Below are 27682 nucleotides of genomic sequence, written 5' to 3'. Positions count from 1 at the left end.
TCGTTTTCTTTTCGTCGCGCTTAGGCGAGCCGTTTGATCCCCCCGGCGACTCCTGTTCCGTCGTTTCGGGGATCAAGGATTTCGATCGGCGATCTAGACCGCGTATATCACCTCCAAAATTGATACTTTAGTCCCTGAAAGGGGCGGAGATGATAGGCGAAATTTAATAAAGAAGGGTCGGTGAATTTGTTCGTTTAGAATTGCTCGATGAACGCAATGTCGATTGAAAACTGTGCTCAAATTGAAAGTAACAGTCGTTTTTCTCTGTACGATTCCAAGCATCTAGATCTTGTGGAAAATGAAGTGTCAGAACAGTCTGGCTGTCTTCCCAGAATCGAGAGGGACGAATATTGAAAATTGTACGGCGCGAAGTTCCGTCGTTAGAACCATCGGAACGTAGTCTTTTATCGAGGCACGACTGAAGGAATATGTAAAAATGGCGGAGGACGAGCATCGTTTCAAAACGCGGTTCAGAAGAAGATTTCCTCAGTACCTCGGCGCGAGTGCAGGTTCTCCCATTCTTTTTCTCTAGTTCATCCAAACAGCCAATTTCGCTCCATTTCCACGAGTGGGAATCATCCATCGCGTGAAATATAAATTTCTCAGCTTGCATGGGCGGATTCTCACTGGGCTGCGGCCTCGGATGGAGCGCGCCTTGCGTTGAGCTTCTGAAAAGCGACCACGGGTACGGATCCATCTCCACAAATGTGGTAGCATCGCTGTTCCCATTAGGAGCGGCTTTAGGATTGCTCGTGGTGCCGTTCCTGATCGATAAGATCGGTCGCAAGTGGACGATGATGTATCTCGTGCCTCCTTTCGTGATTGGCTGGGTCCTGATCGCGGCGAGCATCTCCGTGGTACCGATAGTGGTCGCCGGTAGAATGATAACCGGCGCCTGTGGCGGTATGTTCTGCGTCATCGCGCCGATCTACTCGGCAGAGATCTCTGAGAAAGAGATCAGAGGTAAGGTCCACCTTCCAGAACCTCCACCTGAACCATCCTAAATCGTTTGCAAACCGGTGACAGGAACACTGGGAGTTTTCTTTCAAATGCTACTGGTGATCGGAGTCCTGTATGCTTACTGCTGCGGATACTCGAGGAGCGTCGTCACTACGTCGATCCTCTGTGGCATTTCTCCTATTCTGTTCGCTGTGCTGATGTTCTTCATGCCTGAGAGTCCGCTGTACTATATAGCCAAGGACAATATGGAGGCTGCCATGAGCTCCATGCGGTTCTTCAGGGGTCCGGATTTTGATATCAATCCTGAGATCACGGCTTTTAAAGTTAGTGGAGAATTTTGGTAATTTAGAGTTGGGTCAAGGGAACATGAAGGCGGTAGTAGAGGGAGGACAACAGGCTTACGGTACAGTCGCTCTAGTTGCTGTATCTTCAGCAACAATGCCAGCGGAGCTTCAAAGCACATAAGCTTGATCTACGTCTATTAGGACAGGGAACATTCTACCTTCTAATATTCGGGGTCTGTATCATAGTACAGACAAATGGATCTATGACGAAATGTACCTTTCTCTTCCCTTTGTTTCACGTGGAGTTACCAATGCGAGCTCAGGGTAGACCTGAGACAGTGTCGGGGTTAGCATCGAGTGAGGAGGATAATAATCAGAGAGCAAATTTTATGCGATTTCAATAAACATTCAAAACAGTAAAAAGATTTACAGAATTCACATTTCAAGAAGAATTCGATACAATTCCGGTGCCTTACGAAATCCATGTATCAGTAGTAGAATCTCCGCGGTGGTCCTCTTCGCTCGATGCTGGCCGAAGACTCGACCAAGTCAACTACGCCGTTGGCCTCTTCATCGTCGAATAAGAATCCCGGGACTCGACAGGAGCAAATCGAGAGGAACAGAACCCAGGAGACGGTGAACGTGCTGTCGCTGGCGAAGCCTCCGTTGCTGAGGACGATGGCGGTCGCGCTCGGTCTGATGTTCGCGCAGCAATTCAGCGGAATCAACGCGATCATCTTCTACGGGGAGACGATCTTCAAGCAGACCGGCGTCGAGATGGACTCCCTGCTGCAGGTGGTGATCTTCGCGGTGGTCCAAGTGATCGCCTGCGTCATCTCCGCCGCGCTGATCGATCAGGTTGTCGTATCGAGTCGAGCTCACACACGGCTCTCCTCTCGGCCAGCTAGCCTTTCCGCTCCGAACTCTGCGCTCGTTTACCAGCGATTTGCTGGCTGTGAGGCTGTCGATACCGGAGCCGAGCCTAATATGGCCGGCTCTCGGGAGCCTGCCAACGAGAATGCTCCAACGGCGAACCACCTGAGAGAGTAGAGGCATCGTTGAAATCTCCGACTGTCATCTGGCGCTGCGTGTTCAAAGAGGAAGCAGCGACAATCGTAATCGCGGGACGAATAAAATGAAAATTACTGTGGCCGGGACTAAACGGTTGGCTCTCCGAGCCCTGCCAATTAAAATGTCCCATCGAACGATCCACCTGAGATAATCGTTGAAATCCCGAGGTGCCATCTATCGCAGCGTTCATCAAAGATGAATCGGTAGCAATTGCGTCAGCATGGCGAATGGAACGGAAGCTATCGTCGCAGCCGGGTTCAAATTGACTGGCTCCCGAGAGTCTGCCAATTAGAATGGTCCTTCAATGAACTATGATAATGGCATCGTTAAAATCTTAAAGTGCCATCTAGCGAGCACCGATCTTAAATATAAAGCAATCGCTTCGGTATAGCGAATAAAACGAACACTGCCGTTGCAGCTGGGTTAAAAATGACCAGTGAGCCTACCACTGGTCCACTAGTGACCCATCTGATAGAGCGGATTTCAACCTTCTCAGAGTGTCATCTAGCGCAGCGTTCCGAGCTCGGAAAGAACAGCAATTGCAACACTATAGCGAGTAAAACGAACACCGTCGTTGCAGCTGGGTCGAAAGATCCTCATGGCCGTGTCCTCGTTCGTGATGAGCCTCTGCCTGGTAGCGCTGGGCATCTTCTTCATCGTGAAAGACCAAAATCCCGCAACAGCTGACAGCTTGTCCTGGCTACCGCTCCTTTCCGCCTGCGTCTACATCCTAGCGTTCTGCCTCGGCTCTGGTTAGTAGCCCGTACGGTAGCCCATCCTATTGTAGGTAGATAATGCGCCGTGATAACGGAAGAGATCGTGACTATGTAACCTCCGAGATGAGCAGGTCCCATTCCCTGGGCCTACATGGGCGAGATCTTCCCGCCGAACGCGAAGGGAGTGGCCGCGTCCTTCGCTGCCATCTTCAACTGGACGCTGGCGTTCCTCGTGACCATGTCCTTCTCCTCTGCTGTCGACGCTCTTGGCACCGCGCTTGTGTTGTTCTTCTTCGCCGTGATCTGCTGCTTGAGCGTGGTGTTCGTCATATTCTGCATGGTCGAGACCAAGGGGAAGACATTCGACGAAATACAGCGGGAGTTCGGCACCCTGAGCGCCAATTAGTATACTTGAAATCATGGAAATCCGTGCTCAATCACAGCATTCGAATGTTGATCACGGTTACATCTCAAGTTTAAATTTATAGATCGAAGAGTGTTCTCTGTACAATGGTTCAGCTCACTTTGCCGATGCTTTGTCCACGAGTATTGCTTTCTAAGGATCACTATGGATCTCAAAAATTGAGAGCCTTTTACCTATCATAAATATTTTACTCTTACCTCTCTTTACCTTCCATAAATATTTTTATATTTTAGTAAATAAATAATTTACGCTGAGCACATTCGGAAGTTGAATTTAAGATGTCCTGATCAAACGAATACAAAATATATTAAATCGTATACAATCAGCTACAAGTTCAGTTTTTTCGTATATTTCAGTAAAAATTTCATTCAGATGTCAAAATTCATACCAAAGCATCCATAAATGTTTCCATTCGGACCACCGCGCGTGATTGCATTTAAACTTGAACCCGACGATCGCGTGCGAGCTTGAACAATGCGTTTCCACGCGACTACGCGGCTCCCGTCCTTGTAGCAATCTGCAACAATGCACGGGCGCAGGCTCCGCCCAAGTACAGTGAGAAAATCGCGTAGATCAGCCGGACAACGAGGTATCTATAGCGGGACGCGTCTTTCATAGCCAGCGAGCCTGATCGATCAGGGAGTAACGACGGATGACTGATCGATCCTCTCGATGACAGCTTCTCGGTCGAGTGGAAAGCGAGTAGAAAGTTTTTCCACGTGGAACAACTCGTTAGAAAGCTGTCGAAGGTCACCTTTATGGTCCCGAGAAGCACTTACGTCGAGAGCGTCGAATTTGTTCTCGGTTTTACGAAAACTAGCTTACAGGTACCAGTTCTCCTCGAGAAGCGATTCATTAACGCGTTCCACGATCGTTTAACGATTCCGCGAGGCCGCGTGCACCGAATCAGGGATTCATCTGGGTTCCCCGCGTCCGCCGATGACGATGACGATGACCCTCCGCGCCGGTGTTTCTCTCTCTCTCTCTCTCTCACTCCCTCTCAACGCGGTGCATTTGTGATGCAGCTGGCGTCGCTCGGTAGGCGTTCGCTTTCATCGATTATACATTCGAATTTATATTTATGAAGCGTAGTAGCTGCTCGTATCGACGGCCTAATAATGGATGCTGGCTACAAACCTTTGCTCGTCAGGGTCGAGCCTCAGGATCATGTTCTCGCCCACTATCGTCGGCCACCATGGAGATTTTCCGCTCCGCGCGAGGCGCTAATCCTCTTCTTCACGCCTGATGTGAGAATGAAAATCGCGAATTATACGACGGTAGCAATTATTACCGCTGACTGACTGACATTTGCAAAATTATGGAACTTTGTAACTTATAGTGCATTCCTTCCTTCACTACATTTTTTATTTTTGCCGTAGTTCCATAGGGTAAAATCGTTCCCCAAAGGGAACTTTGAATTTCTTTGTACAATAAAATATCTCGTATCAAGAGAATATCCCTAAAATCGTACTTTACACGAAATAAAAAATATTTCTAACAGGGACATGAACCATTTTACTTTACACTTTCGTTTCCACGGTCTCCAGTTACCCTAACTTTGCTCGGTAATTCGGAATTCTTTTTCATCGTCCGCAAAATATTCGTCTCGTTCCTCGTCTTCCCGGCCTCTCGTGCACGTTCGAATGGTTCGTGGGGGGAGTCGAAACCAGCTCGACGCCGTCGTCGGTCCGCGGAACGAGCACACGAGGATTATTTTTCCAGATCGATCGCGAGAAACCGGGCCGGGCCGGGCCGAGCCGTCCCGTTAGTCCTTATTCGGCACGATCGCGAAGGGTGTCCACTTTCCGGGCGGGATCTCTCGATCCTCTACGTGTGTTTCTTTCGACTGTTCGAAGGAGTGGCCCCCCGCGCAACAGAGACCACCGCCACCGAATAAATTTGCTGGTGAAACCGAAAGCGCGCGTGAGAAAGCCAGCTTAGCAAGAAACCGCCCCGCGATCGAGAGGAGCGAGGGGGAGAGACGAGAGTACGCCAGACGAGTTTTTCGCGTGTTCACGCAAGAACGGGGCGGTTCTTTCTTCGTGGGAAGAACCCGGGGTCTTCTTGCGATCGTGGGCGATGCTTGGAGATCGTTTTTCGTGGACGGGTCCTTCCGACCTTCGCGAATAAAAGCGTCTAGTCCGTTGACGATCGTGTGAGGTCGACGAAGGTTTGTTGCCCAGGGTGGCAGCTCTGGCTGTTTTTGCACAGCATGTGGCGATCATGTTTTTTTGACGATTAGCAGTCGACGAAGTTGAGCCGGAGACTTCAATTATCGCGATAGATTTCGATTTTGGACGAAGCAATTAATAGGAAGAGCAAGATCAAGTTCTTTATGAAGAGTTCAAAGCTTAAGAAAATAATTAACTGTTTTCTTTATAAATAGTTTAGCTCTGAGAATGTCCATCGTGGCTTTCTTTTATGGCGCACGCAGTAGCCATCTTGTTTTGTACAGACTTATGAGAACCCTAAAAGAGTGAATGATGATTTTACTGGTAAAAATAAATAGAAAATATTTAATACAATTTCTTTTCATTCTTCGAGGAGACTAAAACGTCACTCATCTTTTCATGGCACTTAAGTAGACAATTGCGTTAGATTAGTTGTCCCCCTGAAGCAGACTAAGAGTTTGCAGATTCGTTTGCACGTTCAGAGGATCGCGCGGAATTTTGTTAAAACGACGTGCTCTGTAAAAAGGGACTGCAATTGGAGGAAAACGATGCAGATGTACCAGGTAGTTTGGTTGACCGGGTGCCGGTTGCGTCCCGGTGTCCTTTTGCAGCGTGCCGGACCAGTCGATTACTCGAGAGCCAGTCCGAAGTCGCTCGTTCGAGAGCCGTCTGTTGTATATTTCATGAACGGCGAGTTTCCATCCTCGTCTCTGCACCGGCAGTTCGTCTCACCTCGTCTCGTCGTTCACGTGGTACCAAGCCACTCACTATCCCATCGGCGAGCCATTTTATTATACTTGCCGTTCGCGTTCCCGGAAAATTCTGCTTTTTCACCCCGTGCACACCCACGGGACTCCCCCTGCAGTTCTGGTGACTCGGCGCACAAATATTTGCTGAAACCAATACTTGCCTCTGGTACATAGTTCTTTGTCATTCGGGGCATAACAACTAATTTTTCTGGTGTCCTGCAAAATTGGAGGACCAATAGGGCTGAGGGATTAAAGGACTGAAAAATTAGGGGCCTGAAAAATTCAGTGACTGAAGAATTGGGAGCCTGACCACCAAGTGTAAGGCTTGAAAGATTGAGCGATTAAAAAATTGCAGGCTCGAAAAATTAAAAGCCCCTTTAATTTTTATCATTCAGCAGTAGTAAGCTGGTTATTAAGGAAATTCGTTTCAACTTGAAGGAATTGGTGGATGTGACTTAATTTGGAGGATGCAAGCATCGAACCGCCTGGTTCGACTTTTTCTTCGGTCGATATCTCGAACAGGACCAACATCTCGATTCGACACACACGCGATCCACGCTCTTCTCCAAGGTTCCGCTCGCGGATCGGCTCGCAGACGGCGCGAACGTTCGCGCAGATGCGCGAGCAGCGCGTGTCCCCTTTCGCTCGGTCTCTTTCTCGCCGTTTTTCTCCTCGTCGCTCCTGCATCGGATTGCACACTGCACCATTACACCGCGGGTGCAATGCCCTCTCCGCTCAGTATCGCTGCAAACTCGCTCTTCTCGCACTCGCGCGCGCCGGCCGGACCCGAAAAGCGTGTTGGGAGCGCGATTTTTTGCGCCGATCTCTCTCTCTCTCTCTCTCTCTCTCTCTCTCTCTCCCGCATGTTGAAACACGCACGCTGTGTGCGATTATGACTCCCACTCCACGAGACGATGATCCTGACTCCGACGCGAAAGGAGGACAGGTCACCGTGTCACCGTACGAAACGATCCGACAGGTAGTTTTAAGAATTCAGGTGGGAGATTCTAAGAGTTGTATCGTGGGCAAGCCCGGGGCTTTTGTCTTCGACATTTAGGTTGTGGGCACTGTGGATTCGCTTCTGCTATTTTTTATTTAATTTTTCAGTTGCTCAATTTTTCTCTTCCCCAGTATTTCAGTCACTCAATTTTTGATTCGTTCAATCCTCCAGTTCTTCCATTTCTGTGTCTCTAAATTTTTCAAACATTTAGAAAGCATCTAAAAAATTAGTTGATTTAGGAGATACGAACAATCAAACTTCTAGAGTGGATTCCCTTAATTTTCTCTTGGTTAGCAAACTTGCCGATCCAGCGTGCGCCGATCGATCTTTCACGAGCATCTCGATGGAATCGAGAGCTTCTTTCACGATCCTCCGATTTTAAAAGAGTTCTAGCGGACTCGTCGATCATCAATCTTCCGGGTTAGCGGGAAGCGAAAGGAGCCGATAAAAACGCCATCGCTCTCTGCGGAGCACGGTGTCTCGTGGGCGATTAATTAATTTCTATCAGCGGCGATCTCGTGCTTCCGGATCGCGGAATTCGTTATCTCGGGCAATTAACGCGAAACATTTTTATTTTCCATAAAGATCCACTATCTATTTACACGAGATCAAGAGCGATACCGTGAAACAACGAGCGAATAAATCCAGAAAAGACGCTGAATCCGAGAGATATGCAAAGTTAGTTCGCAAATGCACATGTGTACTTCGGGACGGAGGTGTAAATAAAGCGAGGGCAGAAATAAACGCATATCAGTATGCTCGCGTGCTTGCACTCGCTTGGAGGCTCGGCTATCGCCTGTCCCGTTCTTCCAGCGAAAGAGAGAGAGAGAGGGGGGGGGAGAGAGAAGAGAGAGAGGACCGTAGGAGGTCGACGTCAATGGAGATCGCTGTTTCGACCGGTCTTTACGGAATCCTTTTATCACCGAGTTCAGAAAGAACTACTGTGCGCGCACGTGACATCAATGGACGCGTTTCAGCCTGCCTTTATCGCCAATGGCAACGTCGATCAATCTATCCTTCTCCCTTGTCGTTCCTCCTCAACCTCTTCGTGTTCAACGTCTTCGTCTTCATCGACTCCTTTATTTTTGCCGTTCGCGAATTCCGTCCCGTAGAAAGCGTCCGTGACGTTCGAGGTGTCCGCCTCGATAATTGTCACGCGCCGGTCCCGTTCCGCCGCCAATTACCGAGGCATCGACTCCCTTCGCGGCGCAGCAGCTGTCGGCAGTGTTCGTGTTCCGCCGCGTCAGCATACGCTCTTTGACCCCCGACGCGAAAAAAAGAACATCGTGTTTTCGTTCGGATCAAAGGCTTTATTCAGGCCGTTGCGCGGATTTCAAGACGACGTCGATCTTCCCGAGAGCCTGCGGGAAATGAACGGCGAACGACGATTACGCGAAGACCAGGAAGTTTGTTTAGGTGTTTATTAAGCGTTGGCTTCGCCGATGAGTGCGCGAACTGCGACGCGAGAAGACAGAGAGGCGCGTTGTGGCCAGAAATAAATACATTCTCGCGTCATCTTCGCTGCAAACAATCTTGTGGGTCCAAGAATAAATCTTTCCGCTGCTCTGGTTTTTTTTTCAACATAAGCTACAATCACACAAATTTGCTTAATTTTTGCGAAATTGCTTCTATACATTCTGCATCTTCTATGATCAAAAATACCTGTGTACAATTGTTCTAAATAATTGTTTAATCGCATTCTGTGGGGGTTCAGAATTCGGTGACCAGACGGAAGGTTTATAGCATGCGAAAATATAAAATAAAAATCAAGGATTTCGATGGGAAAAAATGGTCCCAATATTTGAGAATGTCCACGAATGCTCGCTCGTGTGACAATCCGAGAAGTGTTCCTTTCAAAATACTGGGAGTCGATCGAGTTCGATTTTTAGCCAAATTGAATAAGGAAGCGGTTGAAAGGAAGAGGCGATTAATCTCTCGGCCATTGTTCGCTGGATCAGCAGCGGAGATCCGAAGGGACGTATAAGGGACGTGGATCGTTAGGTATATGGGTTTCGATTCGTCGTAACAACTCGTCGAATAAATCCGTGCATCCTCCTCGGACGTCCTCTGTTGCATTGACGGTGCAGCAGAGATCGGCATCGCTATACAGCCCGGAGACGTTATCCGTCTGGCAGAGTGGAGGCACGAGCGAAATAATCGGCTCGTTTGCCGAGGTGATCTCAGTGAATCGCGGCTCGTTAAAGGAGAGGATCGGCTAACGTCACCGGTGCGGTCCGCGTATTTCCGAGCGACCCAGTTGCATACAGAAGTGCAGTTATCGCGTGGGCCGCGTGTAGGTACCGTTTACCGATGCGACTCCGCGATTCGAGCTTTCTCCGTTTCTTCCGTTCTGCTCCGGTTGCGACACCTGGCCCCCAAAGGATTTTTGATCGATCCGTAGTTCGCTCGATCCATAAATCCGAGTAACGCCTACTGCTAACCGAAACCGATCCTAGTATCGAGTAACATGCTCTCGATCTTGCGGAATCTGTATCTAGGCCGAGATCAGACGGTTTACTTCGCGCTTTTTTTAGTGGAGAGTGGGCGTGGTTAGGCTGAGTGGGCGTGGCCTCGAGGCTCCAACGGGCAATTTGAACTCGTGAACGACTTTGGACTGTTCCTGGAGGTTTGCGAGATCTGTGGTCGTTTTCCAGCTCGGTTTTCATTCGTTTGCAAAAACCGAGCGAAACTCGGAATTTCCAAAATTCTGAGCTGTAAAGACAAAGAATTGTATAAAACTGCGACCGCAACAATTCGAAGAGCGCAGATTGCGTTTGAAGCTCGGAGTGTCTCCCTCGGATCTTAATTGTGAATCCGCGATCGACCAGGGATTGCGATTATATTTCCTTGGCCAGGGTTCCAGGAGCGGCTAATGATCCATTCACACACGCGGCTGGAATCGGAATTCGTAGCCGAGGTTCTCGCGCGAACCCGCGTCCGCTTGAAATATTCGCGCGGCATCCGAGGACCCGAGAGAACTTTTAATTACGCTTGCCCGTTGTAAAGTGAGAAACGGGAAGATGTTACGGTGCGGGAGAAGGAACGAGGAGAAGGCGAGGACGCACAGAGGATCGCGCGCGGCGGCACAGAATGGAGAGGCTGTCGGCGAGGAACGACGCTGGAAAAAAGTACAGGATCATAAAGCATTCGCGCAATAAAGCTGCCTGCAGCAACGGGCAGGCTACATATTTTAAGAAATTAATTTGTCGAAGGACAAATTGCCTCGTTCTTCGCGATACCCGAGAACAAGCCCGAAAGGGATGGAGGAGGGACATGGGTTTGAGGGGCGGGGGAGAGAGAGAGAGAGAGAGTTTAACCTTGCCGCGCGGTGGCCTTTCGTTTCCCGCCCCCGCTCGAAAGGGTAGAAAGTCTCCGCGGAAACTCCGTTTCGGCTAATTTACGCGCTCGTAAATCTCGCGGGCGGCCGGTGTTGCTGTTGTTCCCGGAGAAATAATAACAAAGCCCGATTCGTTCGAAGAGTAAGAGTTGATCGATGGCCAGAGGAACAGAGTAAGAGGAGGAGAAAGAGGAGGAGGAGGAAGAGTTTGCTACAGGCGAAAGTCGGCGCAAGAAACGCGCGGTAAACGTGCTTTCTATTTTTCAGAAAGCGACGACTCCGTTCAAAATAAATTCTCCGCGAAACTCTCGATGATAATTCCTGTTCGGAGCACACCCCATAAGCCGAGCCACGGGGATGCACGCCGCTCTCGTTCCAATGTTCAGGGGTGAAAAATAACAGACATCTTTTTCCCGTCTCTCTCTCTCTCTCTCTCTCTCTCTCTCTCTCTCTCTCTCTCTCTCTCTCTCTCTCTTTCTCTTTCTCTCTTTCTCTCTCATCCGCGCCGGTCGCAATTAAAATGTAAATTCTTCGCATTCACCGGGAACCGACGATCCAAATAAAACAGCCGTGGGGGTGGAGGCGGCTCGGTAAGTGGAGCAAATATTTGTTCCTGAAACCGCTGAAAGGATACCCGGTGTCGGCGGAATAATTATTTGCATAATGCCGCGCGATACACAGGTATTCCCGGGGATGCCGGGTAGACGCGTAATTTTTTCCCAACCCCCTCCGTACACACCCCCCGTACGAATTCTTCCGCCGCGGTGGAGAAGTTAATCTCGGTTGTACGCGGGGGTGGCCACCCACCACCCTGTCGCCGAACAACAGAGAAGAGGGTTTCTCGCGATCGTTTAGCCGTCTCGCGATTGATTTACCGCCGTGCTCGCTTATTCGAGCACTGCGGGGGTGCTGGGGGGTGGGGGGCCGAGGGGGAGACTCTCGAGCAACCTAAAAGCGCTCCAAATATTTCAAACCTTTCGCTGACTCGGTGTAACACAGGACGAATTCACGGGCGTTCGTTTTACCGTCGAATTTCCATTTTTTAATCTCTCTATTGCTCGATCATTCGGTGTTTCAGTCGGACCGTGGTTCATTCAATTTTATAGTCGCTCCACTTTTTAGACCTTGAATTTTTCAGGCACTGAAATTTTTAGGTCCAATTTTTCCAATTTTTCAGTTAGCGTTCCGCAAATATTCCTTCTCCACTCAAGCGGTTACCAACGACCATTAACCTTTTGCTTAAAATTACGTCAAAAGATTTACATAGGGAACCTACTCCAGAGAAATCTGCGAAGCCATTCTCCACCGCACAAGCACCCCCACAACTCCAAATAAAGCGTCAAAAAATATTCCATATTTCCCCGTGAATGGTCCAACGTGACAATTTCGTCATGCCCGAGCCACTTCATCCCCAAGGAGATTTTCCTTTGTTAGTTAAGGCTCGGTAAGGGCTGGTTTTCTCGAGCAGTCCGGCGCGTCAGCCGTCTTCCGTTCCGTCGAAAGAAACGGAGGAACACGTTATTTATGCCTTTCCGCTTTTATGGATATAGGAGGAAGACGCGGGCACCCTCTGTCAGCCCCGTCAACCCCCTGTTTCCTTCAACCAACCCCCTTTCTTCGTTCGTATCTCCTCGTTGGTGGCCCCCCTTCGCACCGCCCTTTCGACGAATTCGGAGCGCGCACCAAGGGAAAACGCGTTCTCGCCGGGCGACGTCTAATCGGCGACTACTCTTTTCACTCGGCTGGCTTCCTTCGGGACCCAGGCAGCCGTGGATACGTCCTCGCCCCATCATCCAACCCTGAAGAAACACCGGATAAAAGTAGCGAGAGACGCCCTCGAATATATTCTCTCCTGCTCGCGGGGACCGGCCTCCTCGGAATACCGTTTCGTCGACTGTCTAGAACTGGGGCTCGCGTCTCATTATTCCATCTATCTCTCGGTCCCTTTCGACCATACCAAATTGAGAAACGTCCCGGAATACCTGCAGCGTCTTCCTTTCTTTCCGATTCCTCTCGCGACTCGATTCGAGAGCCGCTACCCGATTTCTTTATTTTAATTGACCATCTATTGCGACCTTTAATAATTTTTTGGTAGAAATCCAGTGAACATGTTGATCCGAAACTTTGTGGTCTCATTCGTCAGTCTACGGGGAGCACAGAGCAATTTTTACTTGGTGGGCACAGTGATTTTGGCCAAAGTTATGACACAGAATCTACACACTGTTTTCTACTTCTCCCTTGGAATCGACGATCGAATGCTGCGCATTCGGAATTTTTTTCAAAGAAAACTAATGGGCCGATCAATTTCAAACTTCGTAGATATATTTGTCAATCTGTAAGACACTCAAAGCAAGTTTTTTCTAACAAAGTATCGACTCTATCCAGAGTTACGTTGGCTGAACCACAATGTATACCACACTTCGTCACGAAATTAACTGTCGCAGCATTTCGAAGCAAACAAGTTGGAAAAATCTGACCTCTGACTCCGTCAGCAGCGTCCTCTTTCGACTGGCAGCGTACGTCCGTTAAAAATAAGGTCGAACTGGAAACACCCCCTGCTCGTGCGGCCGAGCGTTGCGCGTTGGCAAAAACACGCTGCCATAAATCGTTCCCGATACATTTGCTGGCAAGAAATCGGCGCTGAGGGGGAGAGGAGATAAGGAGAGGCCCGCGACGAGGCCGATCGACGATCTCCTTCATTTGCGAGCACAGAGAGAGAAAGAGAGAGAGAGAGAGAGAGAGAGAGAGAGAGAGAGAGAGGGAGAAAGAGCGAGAGAGACGTGCGTGCAGAGCGCATGCTCTCCTGTCGAGGCACGCACACGATCGGACCCCTATGTGGCACAAGGATGCGACTCGTCTGGGTCATTACTGTATCACCACGCTTCTCCAACTCCTCTCCTCTCCTCTCTCTCTCTCTCTCTCTCTCTCTCTCTCTCGCTTTCTCACTCTTCCCCGCTGTCTTTCATGCGAGCACACGCTGACTCGCTCTGCAACCCGGCCGCGTGATGCATAACGATCGTGACAGTCGATTCGCGAGGAGGGTGTGGATCTCCGTTGAAACTCTCGATCCTCCTCTCGCATTGTACTTTCGTCGACTTACACTGACTCAGCCCCTTTCCTCGCTCTCTGTCTTCCTGTCGAACACTGCAATTGATATTTGATAAATATCCATTTTGGTCCTGTTGCCCTTTGTTTCGACACAGTCGCGTTTTCGGGCAGTCATCGTTTTAGTGCTCGATCAATTCACTGCCAAATAAACCTCCATCGCGTTATTCAAGAGAAAATAAAAATTGTTTGCATTAGTTGTAAAACATAGGAATCAAATAGGAATTTATCCCTCTCTTTAGTGGTTTTATTAAGTCGTGAGAAATGTGTTAATGTTGAAAAAATTCTTTAAATCTTTCTAATTTTATTTTTAAAATTAAACCAAAAATCGAGCTACACAAGTGGCTAATAATTCGTAATACTGTGACGAACTTCCGGCAATTTCTCGACGAATGGTGTTTCGACCATCGAATCGGGCACCCCCAATTTAAACGGCGAAAGTAAATTTCAAGCCAGTCCGAGCGCGACGCGAAAGTTTTCGCATTTCGCCGGCAATTCGTCGGTCCCTAATCAAAATCCATAAAACGCACCCCAGCATTTTCCATCGGGCCTCTTTCTAGCCACCCCTTTCCTCGTAAAAACATTATCATTCCCTTCGCGACGGTTCTCCCCGGTCCCTATAACAGCCGTAGCGCCGTTCGTGCACGTACGATCGAACAATTTCCCGAAGATAAACGATTTCCACGAAGACGCCGACGACGCCCACGCTGCCCTAACGCGCCCGAAGACGAGCCACCACGCTCCGGTGGGTTTCGATCGTCGACAAGGGCTAGATAACAGCCCGACGACGACGGAAACCCGTCGCGCGGGGGCCCCCCTTCCGTGTTTCCCTTGATCCGGGCACACAATGGGCTCCATTGTGCCCCGGTGGGACGGGACAAGACAGCCTTGTGCCACGGCCACGAACATCCGACGAGCGTCAACGCTACCGGTGAACGACAGCCTGCGAACGGCTACAAAATGACAGCGCTTTGTCGACGGACCTGTCTCTGCTCGTCTTCCTAGCTCTGCGAAGTCAATCGAACGAAACCACCGAATAAACAGTTCACTCCTCTTGCTATTTTTTTTTGTCCCTTCGTAGGAATCGATCGAGGAAGACGGTGGGTCTTCAGTTTGATTTTGTCAGGTGTATAGCAGCTGTTAGCCTGATGGTTTTGTTCAGCAGCGTTTTTAATTGACGATAATAATTGCAGGAATCTAGGAGTGTAATTGAATATGGATTTTTAGTTTGACTTTACGTAAGCGAAGTTTGCTCGCCCGTATCGAGTAAGGACGAGCTTGAATGTTTATTATCGGTAGTATGCGGTTGTTATCGGAGTTTGCTATTATTACCGCTTGCGTAACTCTAATCTTTCATTAGAGTGTTCGCCTGGGTCAGTGTTGGATGAGTCAGATTGTTCGCGCATGACTGTACACTGTACACGTTTGTTGGTTGAACAACAGCGATGGGTTCGAAATATTTTTCGGACGTCCACTTTAATGCAAGGTTACCAAAATTTCTACTGAGAGCACACGATCAAACCCGTTGCCAGATTGGTGGCGTTCATGGCCGCGGTATCTCTACGAAAGTTTCTTCACCTGCGATAGGATTGTCGCGATCGTCTGCGACGCGTGTCGCGTTTTATTTCTGTAAATAACCCGCACTATTGTCGTAGATCGTTAAAAAGCCATCAATTACCGTGCAGGCCGTTCGCTTTATGGCACCGTGACCCGTTGCGCAGTCGCCAGTTTGCGAAGGAAAGCCGCCAGGTGAGAGAAGAAGGTTTAACGATCGAGGCTTCGAACCGGCAGGAGGACAGACGGACGACGGAATATGCACTTTACGCATCGCGTAGAGTACACTTCTCCGTTTATTTTTTTCTCTCTCTCTCTCTCTCTCTCAAGTTCCCTTCTGTCAGCCGTAGCAAAGGCTACGTGTTGGCCTAGCTGTGCAAACACGAGCCCGCAAATGCCCGTCGATCGTCGGCGCGCTGCTATCGCTCGCCACTCGCGATTTTACGATGAATGGCAGCGTCCAGGCATAAATTAAAACCTGTTGTGCATTCAGTTCCCCTGCACGAACGTTCCCAACCGTCCCCTGCTTTCTCCGGACCCCTGCGATCGGACAGGGACCACTGTCACTCAACTTTGTGCTAATACCGTGGAGTGGACGGTTCTCCATGGGCTGGAGACGATTCGCGAGACTATGGCGAGGGTGGGCGAGCTTATAAGAGCGAATTGATGTCTGGACGATCGCTCGAGATCGTTCCCGCAACGATAAAAACGATCGCTGCCTCGGAAAATAATCGTTGAAAAGTTTCCCGCGGTAAGGGGAATGGGACGGTATGTGGTCAGACGAGGGAAAATCGTTTATTAAGAGAGAATGGCGAGGTTTGAAGGATTTCTGGCGATCGGAGGTTGTTACAATTTGTATGTAGCTGGTTAAGGAGCTATTAAAACGATACAGAAGGTTTGTTAATTATTTATCATGATCATGAGCGGTTCATCTTAACGGTGATCCCAGAAAATGTTTCACAAACTTTGTACAATAGCAAGGAGTGTATGCACGTCTCATTTATTTCACCTTGCAATCACCTTGAAATTACATACCTCAAGCAAATATGGTAAACTGAAAGTACACTGCTGCAAAAAGTCTCGCGATTTTTCAAAGAGTATTGAGCCATCGCTGGTAGGCCGAGCGGTGAACACCGTTGACAGTCGAGAGGGGCGATAACGATCCCCGATGGCGGTTGGCCGGTTCAAAGGAAGAAAAGTTTCGAGCGTGTACTACCTACGTGGAAAAAAAAGAGTCGAGTATGTTCGCCTCGGTCCGGGCAAACTGTGCACGCTGAACCCAGGCTCTCCGGCCACCGCCGACGTACCAGACGAAACGAAGAGGAGCAATAAATCTTGCAATAATCGCGGCCGTTCCGTCCATTCGTGCGTCCGTCCCTCTCGTCCTCCCTGTTTCGCCTGATCGCCACGACCTCGTACACTCTCCTCCTCCAGCCAGGCCGCCAACTAGGCTGACTCTCTCGTTGCGGCAATGAACCGAGTCAACTGCTCGAAACACCCCCGCAATTGCTCGCGACGTGCAGCGTTAATTCGCTGCGAGGCGACCTTTCGTGCGACACAAACGGTGAACAAAATATCGAAAGACAACTAGATTCAACATTTCACAAGTTTGATCTCGACGGGACTATCGTTAAATGGAACAGAAAGTTGCAAACGAGACGTCGACGACTCGAAGGGGCCAGATCGAGCAACTAAATGTTCACCATGTAACGAGAACTTCAGGAAACACATTTTATTCGACTGCTATCGTCTAAATGAAATCAGGAGGATGCATCTTTATATCTTTAAAGAACTTTTCAAAAATAGCATTAGGTAATAATGAGCTCACAGAAAGATTTAAATGTAATTGCATTTTTTGAAAGAAATCAAAAGTAATACGAAAGTATAGTAGGAAAAGCAATGAAATGTAAATGTACATGTAAATGTGTTCAGTCCCTCGTGGCTCTAGTAGTTAATGCGACTTCGAGAGAAAAATATCGGACCGTAGAACAGAGATCTTTACCCTGTTCTGTTCCGTTCCGTTCTGTTATGCTGCAGAATGGCGCCGTCGTTCCAGCCGAACGGAGCCAGCTTCGGAATTTTAATGAACAATCAGGGGACAGAATAACAACGAGACCAGAGCGACGAGATACGCTCAATTGCGCAGGAATCTCGGTGATAACTGGACCGCTGGTCTTCGCGCGTTTATGGCACACTTCATACTTCGACAGGGCTAATCACACTTGAAAATTCAACTTTGCGACCGTCGCGAGGTGTGACGAATTTAATTAAGGTTTGCAAGACATGGCTATGATACACATGCCATTTCGACTCCGTCATATGACTCTCACCTCGTCTCGCTAAAATATTTACTAAAATCTGGCGAAATCACCGTCAGTCCTCGTACCACCTCTCAGCCTCGAGAAAACTTGCAAAGCTCTCGGCAAACCGGAGGAATTCCGGCAGGATTCATTAAACACAATTTAGCGAAAGATCCTCGTCCAGGATCCGTCGGAGCAACGTTGATATTCAAACCCGGCAGCAAGGCGAGCGTCTTCCGTCCGGCGGAGCGTGGAATTTGACGCGCTGCAACCTGCAATTCCAGGCAATTAAAATTCCCGGGGGCGCAGGATGCTTGGAATAATTAAATAAACGTGGAAATCCCGGCCGTTCGCGACGACGCTTGTCGCGAGGACGCCGCGCAGAAAACCGCGGACAGATCGAACGTAGATACGAACTGCACTGAAGAGTGGGGGGTGGGTGGTTCTATTTAATTGCGAAATCCAATTTCTGTCGCTTACGAGGCATTATCGCGAGGGGGTTGGGAGAGGGGCGGGGGCTGTCTCCTGCGAAACTGGAGGAGAACGGTTAATCTCGCGCGATCCGCAGCTAATTCCATTTCGCACGCTGTACGGACCGGTCCTCCGCTCGGCTCCTGTCCGAAATTCGTGCGGACTCTCCTCGTGTCGGTGATTACGACCATTCAGCGAAAGAGAGAGAGAGAGAGAAAGAGCTTCTCTCTCGATTCACGTTGTACCGGTTCAACTTCGAGAGACCAAGGGGATTCTGCTCGTTGTCCGTTATTGCCTAGTGAATTTAGCATCGCGCCGCGGTACCGCTGGCTATTTTTGCCCGCTTGGCACTTAGTCAGATCCGCTCTTCCCCTCGTCCCTTCCCCGACCTTTCCCCTGCCCTGTGCCCGTCTTACGATCTCTCTTTCACCGATCTCCGTCTCCGCCTGGCTCGATGCAACCGAGAAAACGCGCGCGTTTCGCGGGAAAACGAGGTTTAACGCCTCTTGGATCTCGTCGTTCAGGAAAATTGTGTAGGTGTCCATACAATGTGGATCTTTATGTAGAGTGGAAATTAGTTACGAGATACAGACAGAGTAATTTATGCTCTCTATCAGCCCTGGATAATTAATCTTTCGTAGATAAGAATTAATCTTTTGTACGACTGCTGTAAATGGTTATATTCGTGTCAGCAAATGCAGTATGCATGGTAAAATCAACAAGAGGAGAATTTTCCATTAAGGATACAGTATGAAATGGTAATCATACGAGTCTTTGTTTTATGGAGAAACAAGTTTGAAAATCTGCGAAGCACGCGTCTGCTTTGAGTAAGTGTCTGTGCTTGTGAAAAAACAATTCTTTATGTAAAGAAAACTGTGTTGTACTCATTGCACACAAGTTGAGAGTCGCGTGAAACCTTGAAACTTTGGCCCAATTTGATTTTAGAAATATAAATTTCCAAATTACGTGAACAGTATCGAAGGATTGAGATAGAAAATTGCGAATAAAACACGATTTTTGAACATCATGAAAAGCGATAGTTTGTGGAGTTCGCAGGCGGAGGTTAAGCAGGAAAATTGCAAATTAATACGGGGCGAGAGGCCCGATAGAAATTGAATACGAGCGTGAGCGGAAGATTAATAACCTGCGGGAAACCAGGGAAAAAAGAGAGTTTGCGCGCGCGCGCGCGCCTGCGGCCGCAGTATAAATATTTCGCGAGGAAGAGCCGCAAGACAAATACGAGAATAGAATGGCGGATGACGGCGAGTGGTTTCGAGCCGTTCCCCACCGGCTTACCGGATTTAATTAACAATCGCCATTTTTTACGCGTCTGGATCCTCTTTCGCCGCGACCACCGCCCCTGCGTTTCGGCGGCCTCGTATATATTCTCCGCTCATCTCCTTGCTTTTATCCCTTTCACCCTCGTTAAATGAAAAACCAGGCATTAAAGACGGGTCTCTTGAAATTTGCGATCCTTTAAAAACCTAACTATGCATTCAACCTTCTTTAGCTGCTTTGTCAATCTTCTCTCTTCGGATCTTCCTCCTCTCAACATTTTTCTACAGACCTGAGACACCGAATAATATATAAAATCATGACACGCTTTTTAAATACTTGTGACACGATTTATTTCATCTATTTTTGCGCCGATTAGAACTTCTTTGTTGTTCATGATTTCGTAAAAGAAAAATATCGATGATCAGGCAGTAGGATGTTATCTCGTTTTTTTAAGAAATGGATAACATACGTCACGATATTATAACGCAACAGATTGAGCTGTAATACAATCAATCAAATTAATTGAACGAAGTGGACAACGCACAATTCATAAACAAAGGCCAGCCTTTAATTTATACAGAGTAGAATTATATTACAAATTATACAACTCTCTGTGACTCGAATTTCCAAAAAGACTAAAAGTGACTATATTACATTGCGTTGTAAAAATTGTGGTTATTTCGATTTTCAGTCATTTTTATTGTAACATGTGCTCAAAGGAATGGATCTATTGAACAATTATGCACAAGTGCGTCCTTGCACTCTGAATAATTATAAATTTAAAAATTTCGAGTCCGTCGTTTTAACGGGTCTCATAAATCTAGTGTTTAAAGAAATGCGCACTGGGTGAAGAATCGATTCGACCAGCAGCGAGAAATTACAAGGTGAATGAGTCTACTCAAAAGCGGAAAAACGCGACCGGACGCGCGTTTCCTGTCCGAGCTCGCTGCGAAATCTTCAGAATCCGCGGACCGCAAAACGCGCGTCCGCGGAACGATGCGGTTTCGGGTGTAGCCACCGTGACGCCGAAAACCACGTTGCATTTCGTTGATCCCACCCTCTTCCAGCTCCACCTCCTCATGGTTCTATTAACGACGAAGGGCCTACGGGTGCAGAGGTTTCCTGGCGGACCCTTCAGGAAACGCCGTGGAACAAAGGCAAGCTCGACTTCACAGCGAAGACGCCCGTCGCGGATATTTCTTTCCAGCTGTCGTTCCCTGGCTCTTTTGTGCCTTTTGTTTGGACGAGAGGATGTCTTCTGCCGTTCGGCCCGGCCGCTCGACAAATGGAATCGTTTTGCCTAACAAATTAACCGACTAATAAATACGGTACGGGTCTTTATGCAAATTCGCCTGATGATTTAGCAACGTTCACGTATGTTAGGTATGCTTGGGTTTTTCAAATCAAAGTGGAGCCAAAAGCTGAAGCAATTTGCCAATGAGTGTGAAAAGTGTGAGCAGATTAAAATAAAAATTCCTTTTTTAGGCTGTTTAAAGGATGCAGTTGAAAACGTTTTAAAGGAGAAGATTTTCGGCTAGACATTACAATAATTAGCTTGGTACTCTTCTTGGTTCTTGTAGGTTTTCAATTTTCATTTTCAAAGGCTATTTTGTGTATGTTAAAATGGAGGAGAAAAGGTACTGTCGAAACAGAAAATTTCTTGCAGTAGAAATCAAATAAAAATGCCAGTAACGCTTGCTAATACACAGGTTTTCCTGTTCTTAAAAATTTCGTATAAGTCGTACCGCAATGATTTTCGCGCGAATCGTTTATGGCTGCTGTTGGGAAAGAATGCAGCTATTCGAACCCGCGCAAAAGGAACTGATTTCCCCGTCTAGCGAGGTGGAATTGTTTTATGAAATTTTTCGAATTCAGGAGAAGAGAGGTTCCACTCTGCCCCAGGGACAAAAGAAACCTGGGGGAGACCGGCCGGAGATCAAAGCCTGGGGGGCGGATTGTCGAGGGCCGAAAATAACCATAATCGTATTTAGAAGGCATCGTTCCTCCCCGCTCGCCGTTGCTTCCCGTCAAAGGGACACGGAATTTTCGGAAAGCGTGCAATTCGTCGAATTAGTAACGACACACGGTGGGGGGCACGGAGGTGAACTTATCAACGGATACAGGCGAAAAAAGAAAGGGAAAGAAAAGAAAGAAGGAAGCGCGCCGCCGGAGTGTTCTTAAACGGCGGCTCTCTCATCTCTCTCTCTCTCGTTGCTCTCCGGGAAATAAAAAAGCTCTTTCGGGTGTCTTAATTAAGAGCGGCTTTTTTTCGAGCCCGTAGGGCCTCCACTCGTGTGAAGGATCGCCGCTTTGAAGTTCAATCGGTTTAACGAGGTCCACTTCTTCGGGCATTAAAATAAACGTGGAACGCGGCTTGGAAAGTCTGCTGGAAAATTTCGCTCGAGCACCAGACAGTTTTTTTTTGCGGGAACTTTAATTGCTAGCGCCCTTGTCATAGAGATTATTCCCCCATCTACTGAACTTATTATCGCCGCGAGTTCACGGACTATCTCGAGTCCAAGGTCGCGCGACGCTACGGAGAGAGTACGCTTTTTCAAAATTTTCCTTTTTCATCATATATCATATGTCATATAATAAACTAAAATGGAGGACACTAAGAAGATGCTGAAAATCCAGGACGTGGTTCCACCATTCCTACATTTCAACGTTCCAAGGGGTAGAAAAATTGAAGGAAATCCGACGAGAATCATAAACCAGGGTTTCATTTCCTCCTTCCGCACCCTATGGCGCATAATTTCTAACCTCGATGGGGTGGCTGGATTCTATATTTTTTTTTATCCACGAAGAAGAGTTATCGCGAATCGCTTCAACACTCGCGGGCGATAACACTGCGACGCTTGCGAAACGGTCGAACAATAAACATTTTGTCGTCACGTCAATCGGACGATAAGGGAGCAATAAAGCTTCTTCCCGGGCTCGTAAAACTAACGGCAGTGACCTGTACGCGCGAGGGAGGCTCTATTGTCTTCGTTCCCGAGTCTCCCTAGACACTTTTGCTCCTTAAGAGCACCGGCTCTTTAAAATTCGAGTTTTCTCGCAGAAAATGCGACTCGGTTCCACGGAAGTCTTTGAAATTAAATCCCGCTTTTACGTGCGAGTTCTGAGATAACGTCGGGCCAGCATTAAACTCCCTTTTCTCTGAGATTTACATTATCCAAGCGATTCGGTTGTCAGTATCGGCATCGATTTTCTCCTGAGCGTTATCAGCAGATTGCAAATTTTATACGTTCATATATAAATGTGTCTTGCTATATTCGAACGAATCAATTTTTATTAGGACTCGCAGGCTCCCAAACGATTAAAGAAATCGTATTTCCATTTCTTCAAATTCTGACTTTCCAATTTCAAAAGATTACTAATAAGCAATTGCTTGAAAGAATTATTTTGTTTTTGTGGAATACCTTTGACGAAGGTGTTGAATTATTCGCCTAAGTTCGAGCAGAGAACGTCGAGGAACAGAGCAGCGTCTCCGCTGGTTATCGCCAGACGTCAGGAGAAAGTTCCGCGAGACGTTGATAGCGTCGAGCGTCGGGACGCTAGAAATACGCAAGGTTGGTCGACGACCGGCGTCGGTGTCTAGAGATACTGTCACGTTCAGAGGGACGTCGGTTGCGGCCAGCGCGTTAACAGCACCAGCACCAGCGCCAGCAACAACAACAGGGAACGGTTTCGATCCGACGCGGGTTCCGTTCAATGTCGCGTCGTCCCACGGCCAGCCGGAATTGCAGCCTCGTCGCCAGGAAATTGAATATCGCTCGGTGACGGCTTTGTTTCGATAAAAATGTAACGAGACGTCGTCGTCTGCGGCGGTTGTCAACGTCGGGACGGATAAACGGGTCCGTCAATCCTCCCCCTGCCATATCTCGTCGGCGAATATCGCTCCCTACCACCTGGAACCGATCCAAACCGTTTTAATTCGTTCCATTGAATTTGTACCTGGTCTCCGATCCGTGCTCGTAGGTCACTTGGAATCCTAATCAACGCGGTGACTGCGAAACGAGGACCTTCGAAAAATTCTACGAGCTCCAATAATAGACAAATAATACTAGTAATAATTGATAAGGAATTTTTCAAAAGTTCTGTGCTTGAATAACACCCTATTGGCTCCCGATTTGGTGCGTAAAATATTTGCTTGGAACATACAACAAGCACAGAGGATTACGATAGCGCAAGGTGTTCTTACCTTGTCTGGAACGATCCTAATGCGCTATGGTTGCCATCGATCGTCAATTAGAAGCGTCAGGCGGTAAAATGTCGGAGAAAAACCGCGACAAGGTTGCTTTTCATCGGCGGCTGCACCACCCACTCGGACTTTCTCTCGCTGTTCCACTCTCTCACTCTCTCTCTCTCTCTCTCTCTCTCTCTCTCTCTCTGTTTGTCGATGTTCCGGGCTCGCGCACGCATCATTGTGCGTTGCATTAATGCGTCGGCTCGGAACAGCTCATTGTGCATTATACGCGACATTGTGTCCTCGTTAACAATAGCGGGGTGTGGCGGCGCGAGGCTGGCTGACTCTCTGGATGGCTGGGCTGGCTCGGCCAGCGGTCTCGATTTGGCGGGCAATTTTTGTTGAACTTCAGACAGACGCGTCCGACCGACCAGCCAACCGCCTCCTTTCTCGTTTCACCGTGCCACTTTGAATTTAACAACGCGACCGCGTTGCGGTTAGCAATTTCCTGCTTAACCCTCGCCTCGGAGCAGGCCTCTGCTGCCTGCCTGTCTCTCTGTCCTCTGATGCGCTGTACTTTGCTCCTATTGCCGGTAAACTCGCCATTAATACGCGATATGCTACAGTTCGCTCGCCATTAACTGGCAGGTCCATCACCGTTCGCCAAATTGCCCGTTTTGAAAGTTTTATTTTACGATTATTGGAATTATACTGGTCTCTCTCTCTCTCCCTCTCTCTCTCTCTCTCTCTGTCATTTTCATAAAGCACACGTGCTGGTCACTTACCGTGTAGGTTCAGCGTTAATTCGTAAAAGTAGATGATTGTATGGTGGAGTCAAATGTACATCGTTCTTTAATGGTAATTTTTACTTTGGTAAATTTATTTGAATTTATCTGCTTATATTCAAAAGTACACCGAATCATTTACCATTTTATCATTTTTGTATAATCAAAAATCTGAAACCAGTTAGCTTCCAGTTCGACTTGATCGTTGGTGGTGGTCCTAGTATTGATAAACTACTAAAGATTCGCATTCAATTATGCTCGCCGAACGTTACAGCGTTGTCAGCGAATATTACAGAACATTTCCATCCAGTATAGAAAGTACTCACCCATAAAATTCGAACAAGGTGTCACGGTTGTAGAGCACGGGGCAATGAATTATTCGAAAGGTCCGTTCCACGGGGATGCAAAAGCACCCCGAAACAGGTCTCCCCTCCGTCGTTTTCCAAATCCTTTCGTGGAGGAAGTTCTTATTAGCCTTTAGTATGAAGTTTTACGTCCTCCGGGCCTAATTCCCCAGTAAATCCGCGTCTGCCTCGTGTACCGGACTTTTATTCGCTCGTTCCGGGGGCTCGAAAGTTCCCAGCACCCCCATAGCGTCGCTCCTTACCCCCGCTCGGACGATATTTATATTCGCGGCGGCGCGTCTTCTTCGCGCGAAATTTAAAATTCAGATAACTCCCCCGTTTAAGGAGACCCCTGTTCCCTTACCACCCCCCTCTTCCACTGCCTCTGTCCCTCTCTTGACATCCCGCCAATTAATTTCATTACCCCTAAGACCGTTGGTTTCACCCTTTTCCCTCTTCATCCGTGAACACGTCCCAACCCCCCTCACCCCCCGAAGGGCCCACAGCAAATATACGGGTAGTAAGTTCGGATCCGCTCTGCGAAACGCAGACAAGTCAATTTCGCGTGTCTCCCGACCCTCTTAGGCGAGCGCCCTCCCTCGAAATGGATTTTCATATTTGCCCGTGGCGCGACCGGAGTCTCTATCAACCTCGCGTAATTATTCCCGCATTAGTGTAACGGTCCTCAAGCGGTCCTGACAGTTGCGAGGCCTCGGCTACGCTATGCGAATGTTCGCAATTTATCCGCTATTCATTTATTACCTACCAGTCTCGCGGGACCTTGCGGTTTACCTGTTTATTTGGTAGTTTCTCCGCCTCTGGGAATCTGCGAGTCCTCGATCTTTGCATTTCGTGCCTCCGATACGATGTATTTATCTGCTTGTTATTTATTCGTCCTCTGCGATTTTGTGGGTCCTTTTGTTGGTTTTTGCATTATATGTCCCTGATACGATGTATTTACCTGTTTACTATTTATCTGTCCTCTGCGAATTTGTAGGTCGTCGGTTGTTGCGTTATGCTCTTCTCTGATACGATCTATTTATTTAATTCGTGTTTATTTGTCCTCTGCGAATTTGCAGGTCGCCGGTTTTTGCATTATTGTGCCCCTGCTACGATTTATCTTTATTCAACATTTCTTTGCCCCGTGGGACTCCGTGGGTCGTCGAATTGCAGTATAGTAATTATTAGTGACACCTCAGAGAGGATAGTCGAGTGCAAAGGGTTGACATATTGCTTCTCATCGAAAGAATTTCAGTAAATTACGAATCAAATAAGTAGCGTTATTAAATTCTTCTGAGGCTTTTACCATTTTCATTCAGTTTTTGCATAATCGCTATCTTGTCCCTTGGTTAAAAACTAAAATTAGCGTCTAAACATAAAATATTCTAACAATATCAACAACAAAATCTGGCCTCGATTTTTCTCTCGCTAAACGAGCGATTATATCATCGTTTCGAGCAACTTTCCAGATTTCAGACCAGTTGATTCGTTAATGAGAATCAGCGCGGTGCTGTGCAATGCGCGGAGAGCTCACTCCACCCTCGCATCCGTAATTAGCGCCGGCATCGAGCTTCCGGTTTCGCGAAAAGAACAGCCTCGCAAGACGTTCCCTCTTCCGTCAAAGTTTCGTCGGCTGCCGGAGCTATTCATACCTGCTGAATCGTCCCTCCCCCTTGTGCTCCAACCACCCATTCACCCCCAGTCTCCGAGCCAGCTTCGCATAAATTAAGCAAACTACGTGTTTAAATGCAAAGCGTGGCTCGAGAATAAAAACGAGAGGGGGGAAGGGCGAGGGTGGTGGTGATGGTCGGAGGGAAAACTCGCGAGGGAGAGATCTGCAGCTCGTTCGGCGACTGTTTGTTCTAAATATGCGCGTCTGATTCTCCCCACCCCCGCGATCATCGCGCGAAATTGAGTCACGTACTCGGCCAACCAATTTCGCGACACTATCGACACACCCTGGGAATCGATATCGCGCGTGATTCTACGCACCCGTGTTCTCCAAACATTCTTCGATCGATCCCGACAAAAGGATTTCGAGAAACAATGCCGATTCTCTTATTGACAAATGGCTACGCAAACTACCATACCGTGTTTTCTCGTTTCTAGATTACGTTGACGATTTCCTGACATTAAAATGTGATCGACAATTGACTCAAAAAGACGGACTGTTTTTTGACTGGAGGAATTAACTGGGACAATGATTGTACATGAAAATTCCTCGACTACAAGCACGCGATAACAAATGTGAAATGTGTAATAATATTGAGAATCTACGGTCCACTCATCACAGCTCTCTGACTGTGATAAAATTCGATCCTCGTTCTATGATAATTTGTTTCGACACTGCTGCAGATTTTATACGAGAACTGTTCGAATAGAAAATTCTTTCTTTGATCAACGCTTTCATTAAGCGACAACGAGGCGAGCGCTATTCTAGCTTTCCGTGAAACAATTTCACCGGTACGAACGCATAAAATTGCAGTCTAATCAGCGTTAGATTAAATTCATTTTATGCCCCGCGCAAACAATATAACTTCATCTCTGCTTCTAATTTCATAACGTCGAATTAAATCGCCTCGCAACAAGGACGCGCGAATTGTACATACTGTTTCGCAATTCTGGGGACGAGCGAAATTGTGATGACAAAAAGGGAAAAATGTCTCTAAACTCTTCTAATTATATCCTTGAACAAGAACCTTAATTTTCTAACAATGGACAGAATCAATTTCCACGATCAACCATTCATATGTATGTCCTGACGATTTAGCTAGAAAAATAATTTTGTTTAAAAGAATATTTTCGAGAAAAAAGGAATATTTACAATTCACTACAAATCGTAAATTATATCCAACCAAGGGGCTGGTCCAAATTTGCAACTTTAATGTTCAGGCTTCCAGCGGTCTGTCTATTAAATACTGATCAGTATGCTACGAAAGAATAA

At 47.8% G+C, this 27682-nt stretch overlaps 2 protein-coding genes across 3 annotated transcripts in view; both read left to right on the top strand.

The window, feature by feature from the left end:
• LOC143357941 (headcase protein-like) overlaps positions 1-27682 on the top strand; it is a 237343-nt gene that overhangs the window by 107191 nt on the left and 102470 nt on the right. The gene's annotated exons all lie outside the window — the stretch shown is intronic.
• Positions 187-3568, top strand: LOC143357749 (facilitated trehalose transporter Tret1-like). Its single transcript, XM_076794329.1, has 6 exons — positions 187-509; positions 607-963; positions 1027-1283; positions 1848-2102; positions 2896-3067; positions 3163-3568. Exons 1-6 carry the CDS (start codon positions 437-439, stop codon positions 3435-3437), a joined length of 1389 nt encoding a protein of 462 aa, XP_076650444.1. The 5' UTR covers positions 187-436; the 3' UTR covers positions 3438-3568.

The sequence above is a fragment of the Halictus rubicundus genome, chromosome 10, assembly GCF_050948215.1.
Source record: "Halictus rubicundus isolate RS-2024b chromosome 10, iyHalRubi1_principal, whole genome shotgun sequence".
Classification (NCBI taxonomy): Eukaryota; Metazoa; Arthropoda; class Insecta; order Hymenoptera; family Halictidae; genus Halictus; species Halictus rubicundus.
Note: the sequence above shows the minus strand (reverse complement) of the source record. Positions and strands in the feature narration are given on the sequence as shown.